This window comes from Plasmodium gallinaceum (genome assembly GCF_900005855.1).
Source record: "Plasmodium gallinaceum strain 8A genome assembly, contig: PGAL8A_v1_65, whole genome shotgun sequence".
NCBI lineage: Eukaryota > Apicomplexa > Aconoidasida > Haemosporida > Plasmodiidae > Plasmodium > Plasmodium gallinaceum.
This window is the reverse complement of record NW_021628225.1, coordinates 416,887-432,744: the sequence shown is the minus strand read 5'-3', so window position 1 is coordinate 432,744 and position 15,858 is coordinate 416,887. Positions and strand designations below refer to the sequence as shown.

The window sequence follows — 15,858 nt, the reverse complement described above, 5'->3', positions numbered from 1 at the left end:
GTATAATGACTACCAAATAAACTGAAAGTTTTGCTATATATATAAGTTTTTATATTAATTTTTTATAATATTTCTTCGTTTTCTTTTCTCATTATACAAAAAGTAGAAAAAAAGTCATCCAAAAAAGAAATAAAGCTCAAATTTTATAAGATGCATAGCTTATCAAATGATTTTAGTCTTGCAAATATAAAAAGTGAAAGTTCTAAAAATGAATTATATTTATCATCTATAACTTGTGAAGTAAAAAGAAAAAAAATTATAACATTGATGATTAAAGATTTGTTAAAATCTAAAAGTGGATAAAAATAAATATTTTCTACTACATACATATTATTACACTATTCATTTTATAAATATAAAAAAAAAATTTTTTTTTTGATATATATACATTTTTTTTTTTTATTTTGCTAATGCAGAATAAATTACAAGAAGATATATCTTATACAAATATTAAGAGTAAATAGTTTTGTAAAATATAAAATATTAACTTTTTTGAAAACATTTTTTTTTTTTTTTTTAAATTCAATAAAATTTTTTTTAATTCATTTCATTTGAATTTTATACGAAAAATCGTAAATTATTCTCAATGATTATATAATTTAAAAAATTATTTAAAGCAATTTTTAAAATATAGTAATATTTTTTTTTTTTTTTTTTAGAGATAAATATATGCTTATATAATTACATATTAGTATTATTTGTGCATATTTATTTATTTTTTTTGTTTAGATAATTCAAATTATATGATAAATAATAGAGTGTATTATAGTAATTTAAAACTTGTAGTAAATAAGGGAGAAGAAAAGGAAGAAATAGAAAATGCGAATAATGTAATTTATGTGGGTAATATAGATAAATATATAGAAGATAATGATATTTTAGGAATATTGCAAATATTTGGTGATGTGTATAAGTGGCACAGACAACGTAATCCTTCAACAAACGAATTAATGCCATTTGGTTTTTGTGAATATAATGATATATATGGTGTTTACTTATGTATACAAATTTTAGATAATATAAAATTAGCTAATAAGAATTTAAAAGTAAATTGCAATGATAATTTAAAAAAAAAATTCGAAGGAATTGTTGACATACTATATGAAAAAAAACAAAAAACAATAGAAAAAGAAAACGAGCTATTAAATGATAAAGATATGAAAAATCAAATATTAAATGATATAAAAAATGATATTAATAGTAAAAAAAATGATGTTTTAGCATATATTCAAAACATTAATAATGAATACGAAGAAAAAAAAAGAAAAGATGAAGTAGCACAAAATAATACAGGAGAAGATGAAAAAAATTTAAGTAAAGAAGAAAAAGATAAAAGAGAAAAAATACAAGAAGAAGAAAATTTGAATATGAACAATATTAAATTAAACCATGAACAAGATAACATAAATTATATAAATAGTATTTCACCTTTGAATAATGATGAATTGAATATAAATGAGAAAAAAAAAATAAGTAAAATGGAAAATGATGAAAATTGCGATATTTTAGGAATTGAAAAAAAAAATGGCTTATTAACAGATAATTCAAATAATCAACAATTGAATAATAAAAATATGTTTAAAAGTAATTCTTCTCAGCATAATAATGAAGGATTATTAAAAGAAAAAGAGGAAGTTAAATATTTAAGTAAGGATTATAAAGTGCATTGGAGGGAAAGAGAAAGAATTCAAAAAATAGAAAATAAAGAAAAAGACTTAGAAAAAGATTTTTATAAAAGAGAAAAGGAATGGTTGGAGTTAGAAGAACAAATTAAAAAAGATACATACAAGGAATGGAATAAATTAATGTTAATAAAAAAAAAAGATATTGCTAGACTTATAGAATTAGATTTAAAAGGGGAATATGAAAATTCAAATATATCAAATTCCAAAAAAAGAGAGATAAGAAATTCAAAAAGAGAAAAAGAAAAAGAATTAGATGAATTGGATAGACTAAATGAATTAAAAGAAATAGAAGAAATGAAAGAAAAATTAAAAAATAAAGAAAAACTTATTAATGATAATATTCAAAATGATATAGAGCAAAAAGATGTAATAAATAAAGAACCAGAAATAGTAGAGGAGTGTAAAAAGGAAGAAAATAACAGTACAAAAGAGAATTTAAATGTTGAAGAACCAAAAGATAGAGATGAAAAAATACCTCTTGAAAATAATCAAAATAGAAATAATACAATAGCAGAACATTCAAAGAACAACATTGCATTTGATTTTTCTTGTGTTTCTGACAAAAATAATGAAATAAAATGTGAAAAAGAAAATGTTGAACATGATGAAGATCTAAAAAAGAAAGACAAAATTTTTGAAAATAAAGAAGATTATTTAATGAATGAATATAATGAGAACGAAAACATAAAGAAGGAAAAAGAAAATAATTTCAACAATATGAATCATAATAATAACATAGGCATTGACACATATTACACTAAAAATTACGTAGAAAATCAAAATAATGAAAATATTTTAACTTATCAAGAAAACAATTTTGATATAACTTATAAATCCGAAAATAAAGAAAGTGAGGTTTTAAATAAAACGTTTAATGAAAATGATACAAATGAAAATAATATGAATGAAAAGAAGGCAAATGAAATTAGTGTGAATGAAAATAGCATAAATGAAAACAATACTAATAAAAGAAAAATGATATGTTCTGAACATATAAATATAAAAGTAAATGATAAAAAAAAAAAGACAGATTCTGAAAATTTAAATAAGATAAATAATCCTGTATTAATGAATGTGTTTAATACTAACGACGAAGATGAACTTTTTACCAAAAAGCATCAACCGTTATCTAAATTGGATAAGCATTTAGATAAAAAAAATCAAGAAGAAGAAAAAATTAAGGCAATAGAGATAATTGAAAATTCAAAAAAAATATTAGAAAAAGTACCTTCAACAGAAGAAGAAATTTTTAATTTTCATATTGAATGGAACGTATTAAATCTAAAAGATAATATAGGTGTAAAATTAAAACCATGGATATATAAAAAAATAACTGAATATATAGGAAAAGATGAAAAGGAAATTATTGAAGAAATTAGCAATTATTTTGTTCAACAGATTTTAAAAGAAACATCACCAAAAGATATGCTAGTTGAAGCAGAAAAATTTTTAGATTCTGACGGAAAGAAATTTATTTTAAATATGTATAGGCTTATTATATTTGAACAACTTAAAATAAAAAATAGCTTATAAAGATAAAAATAATTTTAAATAAATACATATATTTATATTTTAATTTAAATATTCTTTACGTAAAAAACATATATTATTTGCTTATAAAAATGACTGTTTTTTATGTTTATCATGATCGTGCATATTTTTTTTATTTATATCATATTGTAATGACATTGCTTTTCATATATATATAATATTTCACAATTTTTTTTCATTTTTTAATTTCTTTTTTTATGTTTTCTTTTTATTATAAATATATATATATATATATATATATTTGCATTTAATCGAAAAGTCATATCATATTAAGACTTTCATTATTTTCTAATTAAAATGTATTCCTTTTGTATTTAAAACAAACTATTTTCGAAAAATTAGATTTTCATCATTATAAATTTTTTTATTATTTCAATTAAAAATTAAAAAATTACTTTTTTTCTTTGATTATATATTTATAGCAAAATCTCACTTCTATAATTTTTTCTCTTGGATTTTTTTTAAATAATGTATACAAATTTATATTTCATAAAATTATTTTTCATTTTAAAAAAATGAATTTAACAATATAAAGAATGGAAAAGAAATAAATAAAAAGATGGAAAAAAAAAAAAAAAAAAAAAATAAATAAAATCATTTTTTAAAATAAAACTTCATACATGTAGCTGAAAATGATTTAAACTTATGTATGCATAAAATTGCAGATCTTATTGTATATATTAATAAGAACAAAGAAATTTAATTATAAATAATAAATTATATATACATATATAAATTTTTTGTTTACTTAATATTTTTATATATTTAAATTTATTATATATTTTACTTTGTTTAATTTTAAGCATAGCCTTTTTTTTTTTAAATTATATATATATATATATATATATATATATATATATATATATATATATATATATATATATTTATAATTTTTAATTATCAGAGAAATATAGAATTAAAAGCATCTTAGAAAAAATGTTAATAAAATGAATACTAAAAATGTTACAAGAGAAGAGAAAAAGAAAGAAATGGAATTAAATGAGGCAAGAAAAGCTGGTAAAATATGATTAAATGAAGAAAAAATATATTTTCATAAATATTCATTTTTATTTTTATTTTAAAATGTTTATAATAGGAAAAGTGGAAGCTTTAAAAGATGAAGAAGGAAATGAAATAAATCCTCATATGCCTCAATACATTATTAAAGCTCCTTGGTATTTGAATCAAACCAAACCAGGTTAAAAGAAAAGTATAATTGAAAAAAAAGAATAAATAAAGAATATTAGAATATATTTAACATTTTAGATAAATATATATATATTTGTTTTGCGTATATATATTTTTATTTTAAATGTAATATTTATATTAGAGAAAAATTATTTTAAATGTAATATTTATATTAGAGAAAAATTATTTTAACTTATAATGTAAATTTTAATGTTTATAAATTTTTATAGGGTTAAAACATCAAAGGTATAAAGGGACAGATAAAGTTAAAATAGAAGAAGAAAGAAATAAAAAAATTTTTTTAAAAAATAATAAGATTCAGGAGTTTTGTAAAAATTGCGGTAGTGCAGCACATAAAGAAAAATATTGCTTAGAAAGAACTAGAAAGAAAAAAATAAATTTTATGAAAAAAGATAATGATGATGATTTTATTTGCGTTACTCAAGATTTGGGTTATGATGGTAACAGAGATAGATGGGTAGGTTATAACTCAGATAATTTTGAACAAATATATAGAGAATATGAAAAAATTGTTGAAGAAAAAAAAAAGAGAAAAGCAGAAGAATTAAAAAAAAAATATGAAAAAAAATCTATTAAAAAAAAAAAAAATTTAGATGAAAATGACGATACAAAAAATGATAAATCAAGTAGTGAAAGTGAAACTTTAGAAAAATGTAATGATGATTTAAAAGATGATTTAATGGAAACATCTGCAATTAACGCTATTAATAAAAATGAGAAAAGTAGGAATGTAGCAAGAAATTTAAGAATAAGAGAAGATACAGCTAAGTATTTGTATAATTTAAGTTTAAACTCTGCTTTTTATGATCCCAAAAGTAGAAGTATGAGAGAAGACCCTTTTGCTAACATTTCAAAAAATTTAAGTGAAGAAAATAATTATTATAAAGGAGAGAATTATTATAATAATACAGATGATGCAATAGAATCAAAAAAGTTAGAAATATTTGCATGGGAAACTTACAAGAGAGGTGAAAATGTTCATTTTAATGCACAACCAACTCAACTTGAATTATTGTATAAGGAATTTTTAGAAAAAAAAAAAAAATTGATAAAAAAAAAACAAGAAGATATATTAAAAACGTACAAATGTGAAAATTTATCAAAAGAGTTTAATGATGAACTCATTCATTCCGAAATTTATACAGAATATAAACCATCCGATCAAATTGATCCTAAACGAAAAAAAATTAAAGTGTTAAGTAAATATGAAGAAGACATTTATGCATTTGATCATTCTTCAGTTTTTGGTAGTTATTATGATAAAGAAAAAAAAAAGTGGGGATATAAATGTTGCTTATCTACAAATAAATTTGAAAAATGCCTTCATACATAATTAGAATAATTTCACAAAAAAAAAAAAAAAAAAAAGAATGTACATAATTTTTAGAAGAAAAATTATTAATTTACAAATGATATAAAATTTAAAATGTGTATTTTTTTTTTTTTTTTTTTGGTTATTAAATTACTATTATTTTTTTTTTCTAAAGAAAAAATCGCTTTATAAAAGACAAATTTTTAAATAATATAATTTTTTTTTTTTGGTTATAATTAATTTTTTTTTTTTTTTTTTTTTTATATATCATTTTCAGTAAAAAAAAAAAATTTTATTAAAAAAACATAATAAGAAATTTTGTATATTTTCTTTATATATATATATATATATATATATATATATATATCTCATTATATATATGAATTACATTTTTAATATAGCCATTATCATTAATAATATGAACATATTATGAATTATTATTTTAATGAATATTATCACTATTATCTTAAAATCATTGTTAATATTTCATAATATATTACAAATCTTAAATCTATTAATTCTGTATAATAATGAAAAATCATGATTTACGATTACTATTAAGAGGATGATTTGCAGGAATAGCCATAAAGGCATTATCTCCTTTGTTTCTATTTATTTTAAAATTATTCCACTTTTCCTTCTCTCTTCTTTTATGTAACTTTTGCTTTCTTCTATTTTCTTCATCTAAAGCATAAATAAGCATTCTTCTATATATTTCTGCTCTTACTAATCTTGTTCTTTTTCTAGTATATTGTGAATAAATGCCACCAAAAATGTAAGAAGATAAGTTACTTTCAATTCTTCTTTTCATATATTTTTTTTTTAACTTAGCTAATCTTCTTCTTATTTTTGGTTCAATGGATCTAATACCTGGTTTATGTTGTCCTCTTGGTCTCTCATACTTTCCTCGAAAATTATATTGCCACATATATCTATAATCTCTTGTTATCGGTTTATTAATTTGATAATATTTTTTCATATTTTCCTCATTTAAATTATATAAACTTTTCACAATTTTAACATATAATATTCTTGGTGAATAAAATGGAATTAATTGTTCTACTCCTACTCCATCAAATATATTTTTTACAATAAACGATGAGTCTAACCTTTTTTTTCTTATTTCTACACAGTATCCTATTAAAAAAAAAAAATTTTATTATTTTATATAATGAACAAATATAATAATTAATTTATGTAATAATAATATAAAAACTATAAAATTTAAAAAAAATTATTTTATAAAAAGTTCAATGAAATAACCTTGAAATATAGCGAAAGTTTGTTGTGATCTTGATAATTCATATTTAACCTCAATTAAATCACCAGCATGAATTTTTGGCATTTTAAAATTTCTTAATTTATTCATTTTATTCATTTCGATTAGATGTAAATTATGCATTAATTGTCTATTATAAAAATCATGAATATAATTTTTGTAATAAGGTATAGTTTTTTTCTTTTCCTTTTCACTCTTTTTTGTTATATTTTCTTCCTCTTTATCAATACAATCGATATTTGGCCAACATTTTGAAGTTTTTTCATTACTGATGTTATAACATTTATATTTACTTAAACTAGTTATAATCTTAGTTCTTATATATCTTTTTATCTATAAATTAAAAAAAAAAAAAAAAAATTATACTTTATTTTTTTGGTTAAAAAAAAAAAAGAATAATAGAAAAGTACCATTATTTACTTCATGTAATAGATAGGATTGTTAAAAAAAGCATTTTATGAAAATAATTTATTTTACTATTTTACAATTAACTTTTTATCATATAAGAAAAAAAACAGTTGAATAAATATTCTCATAAATAAGAACATCTACATTTTTTAAGGAAAGCATAATGAAATTTTCTGTTTTATAATTATCATATTTTTAAAATTTACATATTTAAAAAAAAAAACATTTCCATTTTTTTTTTTATTTTATATCATTATATTAAATTTAAAAACATTTTAAAAAAAATTTTTTAAAATTAAAGTAAAAAAAAATTTTTAAGATTCATTAAAGAAGTGCAATTAATCATAATATTTAATTAAAAAAAAAAAAAAAAAAAAATGTAAAGAAATTATACTAAATTTAATTTTTACAATAAAGAATTCCCTATTTTTAAAATTACACTTGACATAGGTTAAAATTAAGAAGTATTTTAATAAATGTATAAAATAAATTATATAACAAAGAAATAATATTCTAAAAAAAAAAAAAGTTTAAATCTTAATTTATATTAAAAATAAGCATACAAAAAAAAAAAAAAAAGGAAAAAAAAAAATAATACAAAAAAAAAAAACAAAAATTACACACATTAAAAAAAAAAAAAAAAATGTAAATGACAAAATAAATATAAATTAATATTAATAGATATATATATAAAAGTTGATTAAAAACTAATTAAAAATAAAGATACAGTGTTATATATAAATATAAATTGTATATATTAATCCCATATAATATTATTTAGTACAGATTTCGCTTGTTCATAACGATTTAATTTTCTAAAAATTACACTCAAATTATATGAAGCCGAAAATAATAAATGTTTTTTATCAAAAAAAAGGAGATAAAAGTTTGAATATTTTGTATTTAAATTAAAATAATAATTTATGAGTTTATCAAAATACGTTTTACTGTTATAACCTGAGTAATTTAAACATGTATAACACATACATTTCTTCATATTAATAACATAATTATAGATAAATTTTTCATGAATATTTAAATTATTTGCTTTTGTAACTCTTTTTATTTCTTTATCAGCTTTTTTTATTAAGTCTATAACACTAAAATATAACTTCATGCATTCATTAAAATATGATAAGTGATGCAATGCACGACCAAGATTATATAAAATTTCTGCTAAATAAATATATTTATAAATTTTATAAAATAATGAATACTTATTATATTTTTTTTTTTTTTTTAATATTTTCTGTTCATATCTTTTTGATATATACTCATTTAATAAACAAAAAGAAGTCATCATTACAGATTCTCTATTTTCCACTCTGTAGCAACTTGAATAGTTAAAATAAGATGTAGTCAAACTAAATAAGAAATTAATATTATCACATATATTCTCAAAAGTATTTATGTATTCATTTTTCTTTTTTTTATCATTGCACAATTTTAATTTAGTAAAGAGAAAACTATCCTCATCAAAACTATCTAAGTCTTCTTTCTTCAAGTTTTGATAGTTGTAATTTTCTTCTTTTATATGTTCATTTTCTTCATCATCATTTTCATTTTCATTTTCATCTTCATTTTCATTTTCATATTCATCTTCATCTGCATCATATTCATTTGTATAATTTTCATAATTTTCATAATTTTCAAAATTTTCATTTTTTTCAATTTTTTCAAATTTATCTACTTTTATTAAACCTTCTTTTAAATTACACAACTTCATTTTATTTTTTTTTCTGTTCTTCAAAAGAAATGTGTAAGCTCTTGTATACTCATGTACTGCATTCACAATCATACAAGATAAATTACATACGTTCCCAATCAAATAAATTAAAAATGGATTTGAATTTTTATAATGTAATGTTCTAACTAAAAATAATCTAAAGTTAACTAAGATATTTTTACTTTTTGATTTTGAAATAGATGTTAAAAAATTTTGACAAAAATTCCCAGTCAATATTATATCGCTATAATATTTTAAAATTTTGTATTCTTCTTTTTCTTTTTTATTAAATATATATATATCATTCAGGCATTTTATTTGTTTTTCATAGTTTCCACTAGATATATACAATTTATTTAACAATAAATTTATTCTAAATATATAATATTTGCAATCAATATATTTATTCATTTTCATTAGATTGTAATATTCGTTTTTCATTTCTTCCTTAATGGTGTTAGTAAATATATTATCAAAAAAATAAAAATTCAAATTTATTAAATTGTGATTATTACGATATTTTTTAAATTCATTTTTGATGGACCTAATGTATGTTATAAATTTCATTTTGTTTGATTTTCTGTTTTTTAAATATAAACTTAAAATATGTATGGAATCTTCATACAAATTCATTATACTAACTAAAAAAAAACATTCTTCAATAAATAATAAACTAAAATATAAACCTAAGTAGCTTTCAAATGTAAAAAAATTTAGTCTTTTTTTACTAAGTAAAAAGGAAAATTTTCTGTATCTTTTTACATTTTTATTATTTTTATTTATTAATGAACTTTCTAAGTTATTTAAATTTAGATTCAAAGAATCATAAATTTCATTATCATCTTCATTTATATTGTTGTTATCAAAACTTACATCTAAGTTATTTTCATCTAACTTTTTTGCACACAAATTATTAAATTTTTTTTTTTTTTTAAAATTTAAGTTTTCTTTCTCCATGTATGTTTGTATTCTATTAAAATCTTGTTCTAACTCATATAATAAATAAAATAAGTTGTAACTGAATTTATAGAATTTCATGATTATTTTACTGTTCATTATTTCTGATTCTACGTTGTATTTATATTTATGCAAATTTTTAAGGAATTCTCTTATATTTTTATCATTTTTATTAACATATAATTTTAAGGATAATAAATTTTCACCATTATTAATAGAAATAAAACTTTTTAAATCAATTATTAGTATATCCTTATAAAATAACTTGTTATCCATTAGTTTAATATTTTTATAAGTTATAATCCAATCTTCTACCTTATTTTTTTTTTTAAAAATATTGAATGATGATATAAGAAAAATTAGATACTCTCTCAATTTATATATACTTAATAATATTTCTCTATTTTTTTCTAAATTTTTTTTATCATTTAACATATTTAATATGTTATATAAATACAAGTAATTTAAAATGCAGAAATTATATTTAACGCAAAAATAACAAAAACAAATATTCACTTTAACTTGAATAATATCATTTATATCTCTATTTGATATATAATTATCATATTTGTAATAAATATTATTTTTTTTTTGATAAACATAAAATATATGCATAATATAGTTATTATGAGAAGTATATAGTAATAGTTTATTTTTTTTATTTAAAATTTTTAGTAATAATATTTCCCTTTCTTTATTACTTAATGGTTTCGGTATTGAGCAAATAAATCGTAGTTTTTTTTCTTTTATGCTTAATAATACATTTATAGACTTATTGTATTTTTTTAATTTGTATAAAATGTCAATGTATAAAGTTTTTATATCTATTTCTATATTATTTTTCTCTATGTTTTCATTATTCAGTATTTTTAATATAATTTTTTCAGCTTTTGTAAAATTTTCAATGTAATAATAACTTTTAACTAACTTATATACCACATTTAAAAAATTTACATGATTATCAAATATTATAACATCTTCAAGAGAAATAGTATTATCATAATGTGAATTAGTATTTATATTTACAATTTCATTTTTATTTATTTTTTCTTCTTTTTTATTATTTTCATTATTATTATTATTATTATTATTATTATTATTATTATTATTATTATTATTATTATTATTATTATTATTATTTTTCAGTATATATTTCCTTTTTTTGTATATTACTTTATAAAAGTAAATAGCACTTTCATACATATTTTTGGTGTAATAAGATTCAGCTAAAGCATAAAGTAAATCTTCATAACTCGAGTAATTATCAGAAATAACATTTAAAAAGTAACATTTAATTAAATAAAGAGAATCAATACTTCCAATAATTATGACTGATTTTATAAATTGTATAAATATATCTATATGAATATAACTGTTTGTTTTTGTTAATTTTTTATATACAAAAATACATTCATCGTATTTATTATTTAAAATTTGCGCTTGCATAAATAAAGAAATAACATTTTTTTCTTCATAAGAGAAATTATTATTTTGTTTATTTTTAATTATATATAAATAAATGTTCTTTAAAAAATTATAACATTCATTTGGACTTTTAATAATAATTAAGCAAATACAAATATATATATCAACTATAATTTCGTAAGAATTATTATTATTTTTTAAATAAAGCAAATTTTTTAAAGCATTTTTATAATCTTCTAGTAAAATATATGTAAATGCTATATTAAAATATATATGTTTCATAAAATTATCAAATTCATTTATATAATTTTCATCACTATCATCATCATCCTTATCTTCATATAAACTTTTCATATTTGTTTTTTCTTTTTCACTATCAAAGCAATCATTAGTGATTCTTTTTTTTCTTTCTTCATTAGAATTATATTTCATTTTACTTTTATTTTTTGTCTTTTTTTTTTTATAAAATTTTAATACTTTATACAAACAATAAAGAATAATGTTATACTGTTTTTCAATTTTACACAAATCAATAATGTTGTACCATGATAAAAAATCATTACGTGATAAATGTGCTGCAATCAAATAATAATTTATTGCTTTCTTCAAATTTTTAAATTCCCTTTCAAATATTAATCCTAACAAATGAAAAGGATCGTGTAAGCATGGAGATAATTTAATAACCTTTTCTAATATAATTATACATTCATCAAAGTTTTTACTAATGTAACAATTATTAGCTTTATTCATTAGTGATTCTACTTCTTTATTCATTTTTGTTGGTTCGGTTGATATTAGTATTTTATTATTTTTTTTTTTTTTTATTTTCTTTTTTTCTTTTTTTTTTTTCTTTTTTTTTTTATTAAGGTATATTTCATCATTTTCATATTCATCCTCATCATATTTCAACATTAAAAGATCTTCATCACTTATGCTGCTTGATTTTGAAGTGTCTGATGATTTCAAATTGCTTGAAATGTCACTTAATTGATTATTTTCAAATATATAAGAATCATAAGTATACACATTTTGATTTTCATTTTTTATATTTAATTGATACTCTTTATTAGAATAAAAATAAAAGTATAAAATATTGTTTAAATTTATATTGTTAATATCTAATAGTCTTTTTTCGTTAAATATTATATTTTTGTTATTGATAGAATCAACAATTTTAATTTCGTATATTTTATTAATTTCAGAGTTAATGTCATCATTCTCATTTCCTTTATTATCCTCATTGTTCATAGTATTATTATTTTCATTTGTGCCATTTTTCTTTAAATTGTTTAAATCTTCTATAAAATTGTTGAAAAAATTTTGTTCTTTTTCATATAATATATCATCAATTTCATCATCATTTAGAGAACCTAATACCAATTTTTTTTGTTTTTCTTCATAAGTTTCATTTTTTTTATTAAAATTTAACAATATATCAATTTGATTCTGTAAATTTTCATCATTGATTTTATTATTTTTAACCACAGAATAATATTTTAAAACATCATCTTCCTCTTCTTCTTCTCCTTCTTCTTCCTCTTCCTCATCCTCTTCATAATTACATTCATATTCATAATCATAATTTTCCTCTTTTTTTTCATCATAACTATTATTATTCTCTTCGTTTATTGAGTTTATATATTTTCTATATTCATTGTTGTTATATTCTTTATGTTCGTATAAATTTTTTTTTTCTCCAAAATTATATTCACTATTTACATTAAATAAATGTTCTATAAATGAATCATTATAGTCACTATCTTCTTTAATGTTTTTATTATTAACCATATGAAATGTATTTACAATATTTTCATTTTCATGATTAGGATTATTCATTTCCTTAAATTTTCAAAAAAAAAAAATATATATATATATATGTACATGGTTCATTTACTTATTTTTTATAAAATATTAATTTTATTTATTTTATTATTATATATTTTCAATGTTATCTCGTAAAATTAATATTATTTATAATTTAATTTTACATAATTTTTTTTTTATATTCTCAAGTTGTAACAATCCATTTTATTGTCATTATATTAAAAACAAAAGAAAAGTTTCAAAGTTAAAAATTTTAATATTTAGGTAGGTATAAAAAAAAAAAAAAAATAAATTAATAAAATAGAATAAATTTTTGAAACTTAAATATCTAGTTTATAATTAACAAATTTAAATTAAAATAAAAATTTTTGAAATATTGTATGAGAAAAAAGAAAATGTAGCATAAAATTATAATATACTAGTTAATTTAAAAAAAAAATAAAATTATGATTTTACAAATAAAAATTTTCAAGTTGAAATTATAAAAATAATAAAATAGGTGAAAATTTTTTTTAAATTTTCATCTCTTTATTTACTTTTTATTCCTTCTTATTAATATATTTTTCCAAGAAAATTTTCGTTATCATAATTTTTTTTTAATTTTACAAAAAAAAAAAAAAAAAAAAAAAAATACCTAGAAAAAAAAATATAAATTTTTATTGAAAATATATTATATTAATTCTTTATTTATAAATTAAAATTTTAATGAAAAATTACCAATCTACATTTACGAATTAATATATGATTTGAAGTAATATTAGTATAAAAAAATAAATAATAAAAGTTGCCTATTTATATAATAATAAAACAAAAGAATACTAAGTATTTTAGAATATTATAAAAAAGAAAAAAATAAATTACCCATAAATAGGATTTTTTTTTTTTTTTTTTAATGATTTAAAAAGTTTTATATGATTATAATTTATTATTATAAAAATATTAATATATATATATAAATTATATATGCAAATATACAACGTTTTTTTCTTATATATCTAAATTACCTTTAATTTTTTTTTTTTTTTTTTTTTTTTGTTATTTTTTATTTTTTGTAATACAATAATAGAAAGCTTAATTTCTTAATTGTATTAAAAGTTTTGTTTAAATAAAATATATATTTTCTAAATATATNTATAAATTATATATGCAAATATACAACGTTTTTTTCTTATATATCTAAATTACCTTTAATTTTTTTTTTTTTTTTTTTTTTTTGTTATTTTTTATTTTTTGTAATACAATAATAGAAAGCTTAATTTCTTAATTGTATTAAAAGTTTTGTTTAAATAAAATATATATTTTCTAAATATATGATTTGTATTTTTAATTTATCACTTTTTTTTGTGTGTGTATGTGTGCACATAAAATTAATTAAATTTTTGCTAATTTATTATTTCTTAAAATTAGCTATATAATTAGACTTATTTTTATCAAAATGTTTTTTTTTTTTTTTTTTTTTTTAAGTATATAATGTTAATAATACAATGATAAGAAAATACAAAGAAAAATATATGATATAAAATTTGTTATGCACTTAAGATGAATTCAAATTTTCTGTTTCTAAATAAAGCAAATTACAATAAGACAAGAAAAATTTAATTTTTAATGTGCTATATAATTTTTTTAAAATATTTTTAAGGGTATTATTACTATTTAAATATTTACATGGTAATAGAAAAAAAAAAAATAAATAAATAAATAAATAAACAAAAGAAAAAATATGTATATATATATATATATATTTACATATATATTTATATATCATATTTTAATATAATATATATAGAAATATTTAGAGAATTAATTAAATATAAAATATTTTAAACAGTTTATAAGAATTACTAAATATATAGATAATATATTTTAAATTAAATTTTATAGTTGTTGTCGTGATTGCAACAAAAATAAAGTTTCTCTTTTATTTTTTTTTTTTTTTTTTTTTTTTTTTTTTTTTTTTTTCTATTATGCAAAATAAAAAATGAAGTAATGATTTTATGAAAGTACATAAAAAAGACTTTAATGAAATTACACATTTATATTTTTAGTAATTTTTTTTTTAAAATTCTTTAAATTAAAATGTTGAATGATTAAAAAAAAAAAAAAAATTGTATATTTATTCTATGGTAGATATATTATTATATATATAATATTTCATAATGGTGTAAACATTATTTTTTTTTATTAATATTTATTAGATATATATAGTTATATTAAAAGAGAAAATTGTATATATTATTATTTTCATAAATGTTGATAACATATTAATATATTGGTAATGTTGTTACACTGTTGTTATTCAACTTAAACGATGATTATATAAAATATGTTATTATATATATTTCAATGAAATATTTGCACAAACGTAAATTTAAATAAACATTGAAAAAAAAATCTTATAGTGAATTATATAGTAATACATATTTTTTTTTTTTTTTTTTTTAGAATGTTAAATATGATTATGTAAATGTTGAATTTAATATTT

The 15,858-nt window shown here is 17.2% G+C and overlaps 4 protein-coding genes across 4 annotated transcripts; 2 read left to right on the top strand and 2 right to left on the bottom strand.

Moving 5' to 3' along the window:
- Positions 1–743: 743 nt before the first annotated feature.
- Positions 744–3,218, top strand: PGAL8A_00138800 (conserved Plasmodium protein, unknown function; the record flags this gene model as incomplete). Its single annotated transcript, XM_028674921.1, has 1 exon — positions 744–3,218. The coding sequence occupies one exon, from the start codon at positions 744–746 to the stop codon at positions 3,216–3,218; it is 2,475 nt and encodes an 824-aa protein (XP_028526504.1).
- Positions 3,219–4,183: 965 nt separating this feature from the next.
- Positions 4,184–5,778, top strand: PGAL8A_00138700 (pre-mRNA-splicing factor SLU7, putative; the record flags this gene model as incomplete). Its single annotated transcript, XM_028674920.1, has 3 exons — positions 4,184–4,253; positions 4,333–4,434; positions 4,655–5,778. The coding sequence occupies 3 exons, from the start codon at positions 4,184–4,186 to the stop codon at positions 5,776–5,778; spliced, it is 1,296 nt and encodes a 431-aa protein (XP_028526503.1).
- A 517-nt stretch (positions 5,779–6,295) lies between these two features.
- PGAL8A_00138600 (mitochondrial ribosomal protein L19 precursor, putative) lies at positions 6,296–7,449 on the bottom strand (the record flags this gene model as incomplete). The annotated part of the gene is made up of 3 exons (XM_028674919.1): positions 6,296–6,894; positions 7,021–7,369; positions 7,447–7,449. The coding sequence occupies 3 exons, from the start codon at positions 7,447–7,449 to the stop codon at positions 6,296–6,298; spliced, it is 951 nt and encodes a 316-aa protein (XP_028526502.1).
- A 752-nt stretch (positions 7,450–8,201) lies between these two features.
- Positions 8,202–13,388, bottom strand: PGAL8A_00138500 (conserved Plasmodium protein, unknown function; the record flags this gene model as incomplete). The annotated part of the gene is made up of 1 exon (XM_028674918.1): positions 8,202–13,388. The coding sequence occupies one exon, from the start codon at positions 13,386–13,388 to the stop codon at positions 8,202–8,204; it is 5,187 nt and encodes a 1,728-aa protein (XP_028526501.1).
- Positions 13,389–15,858: the final 2,470 nt, after the last annotated feature.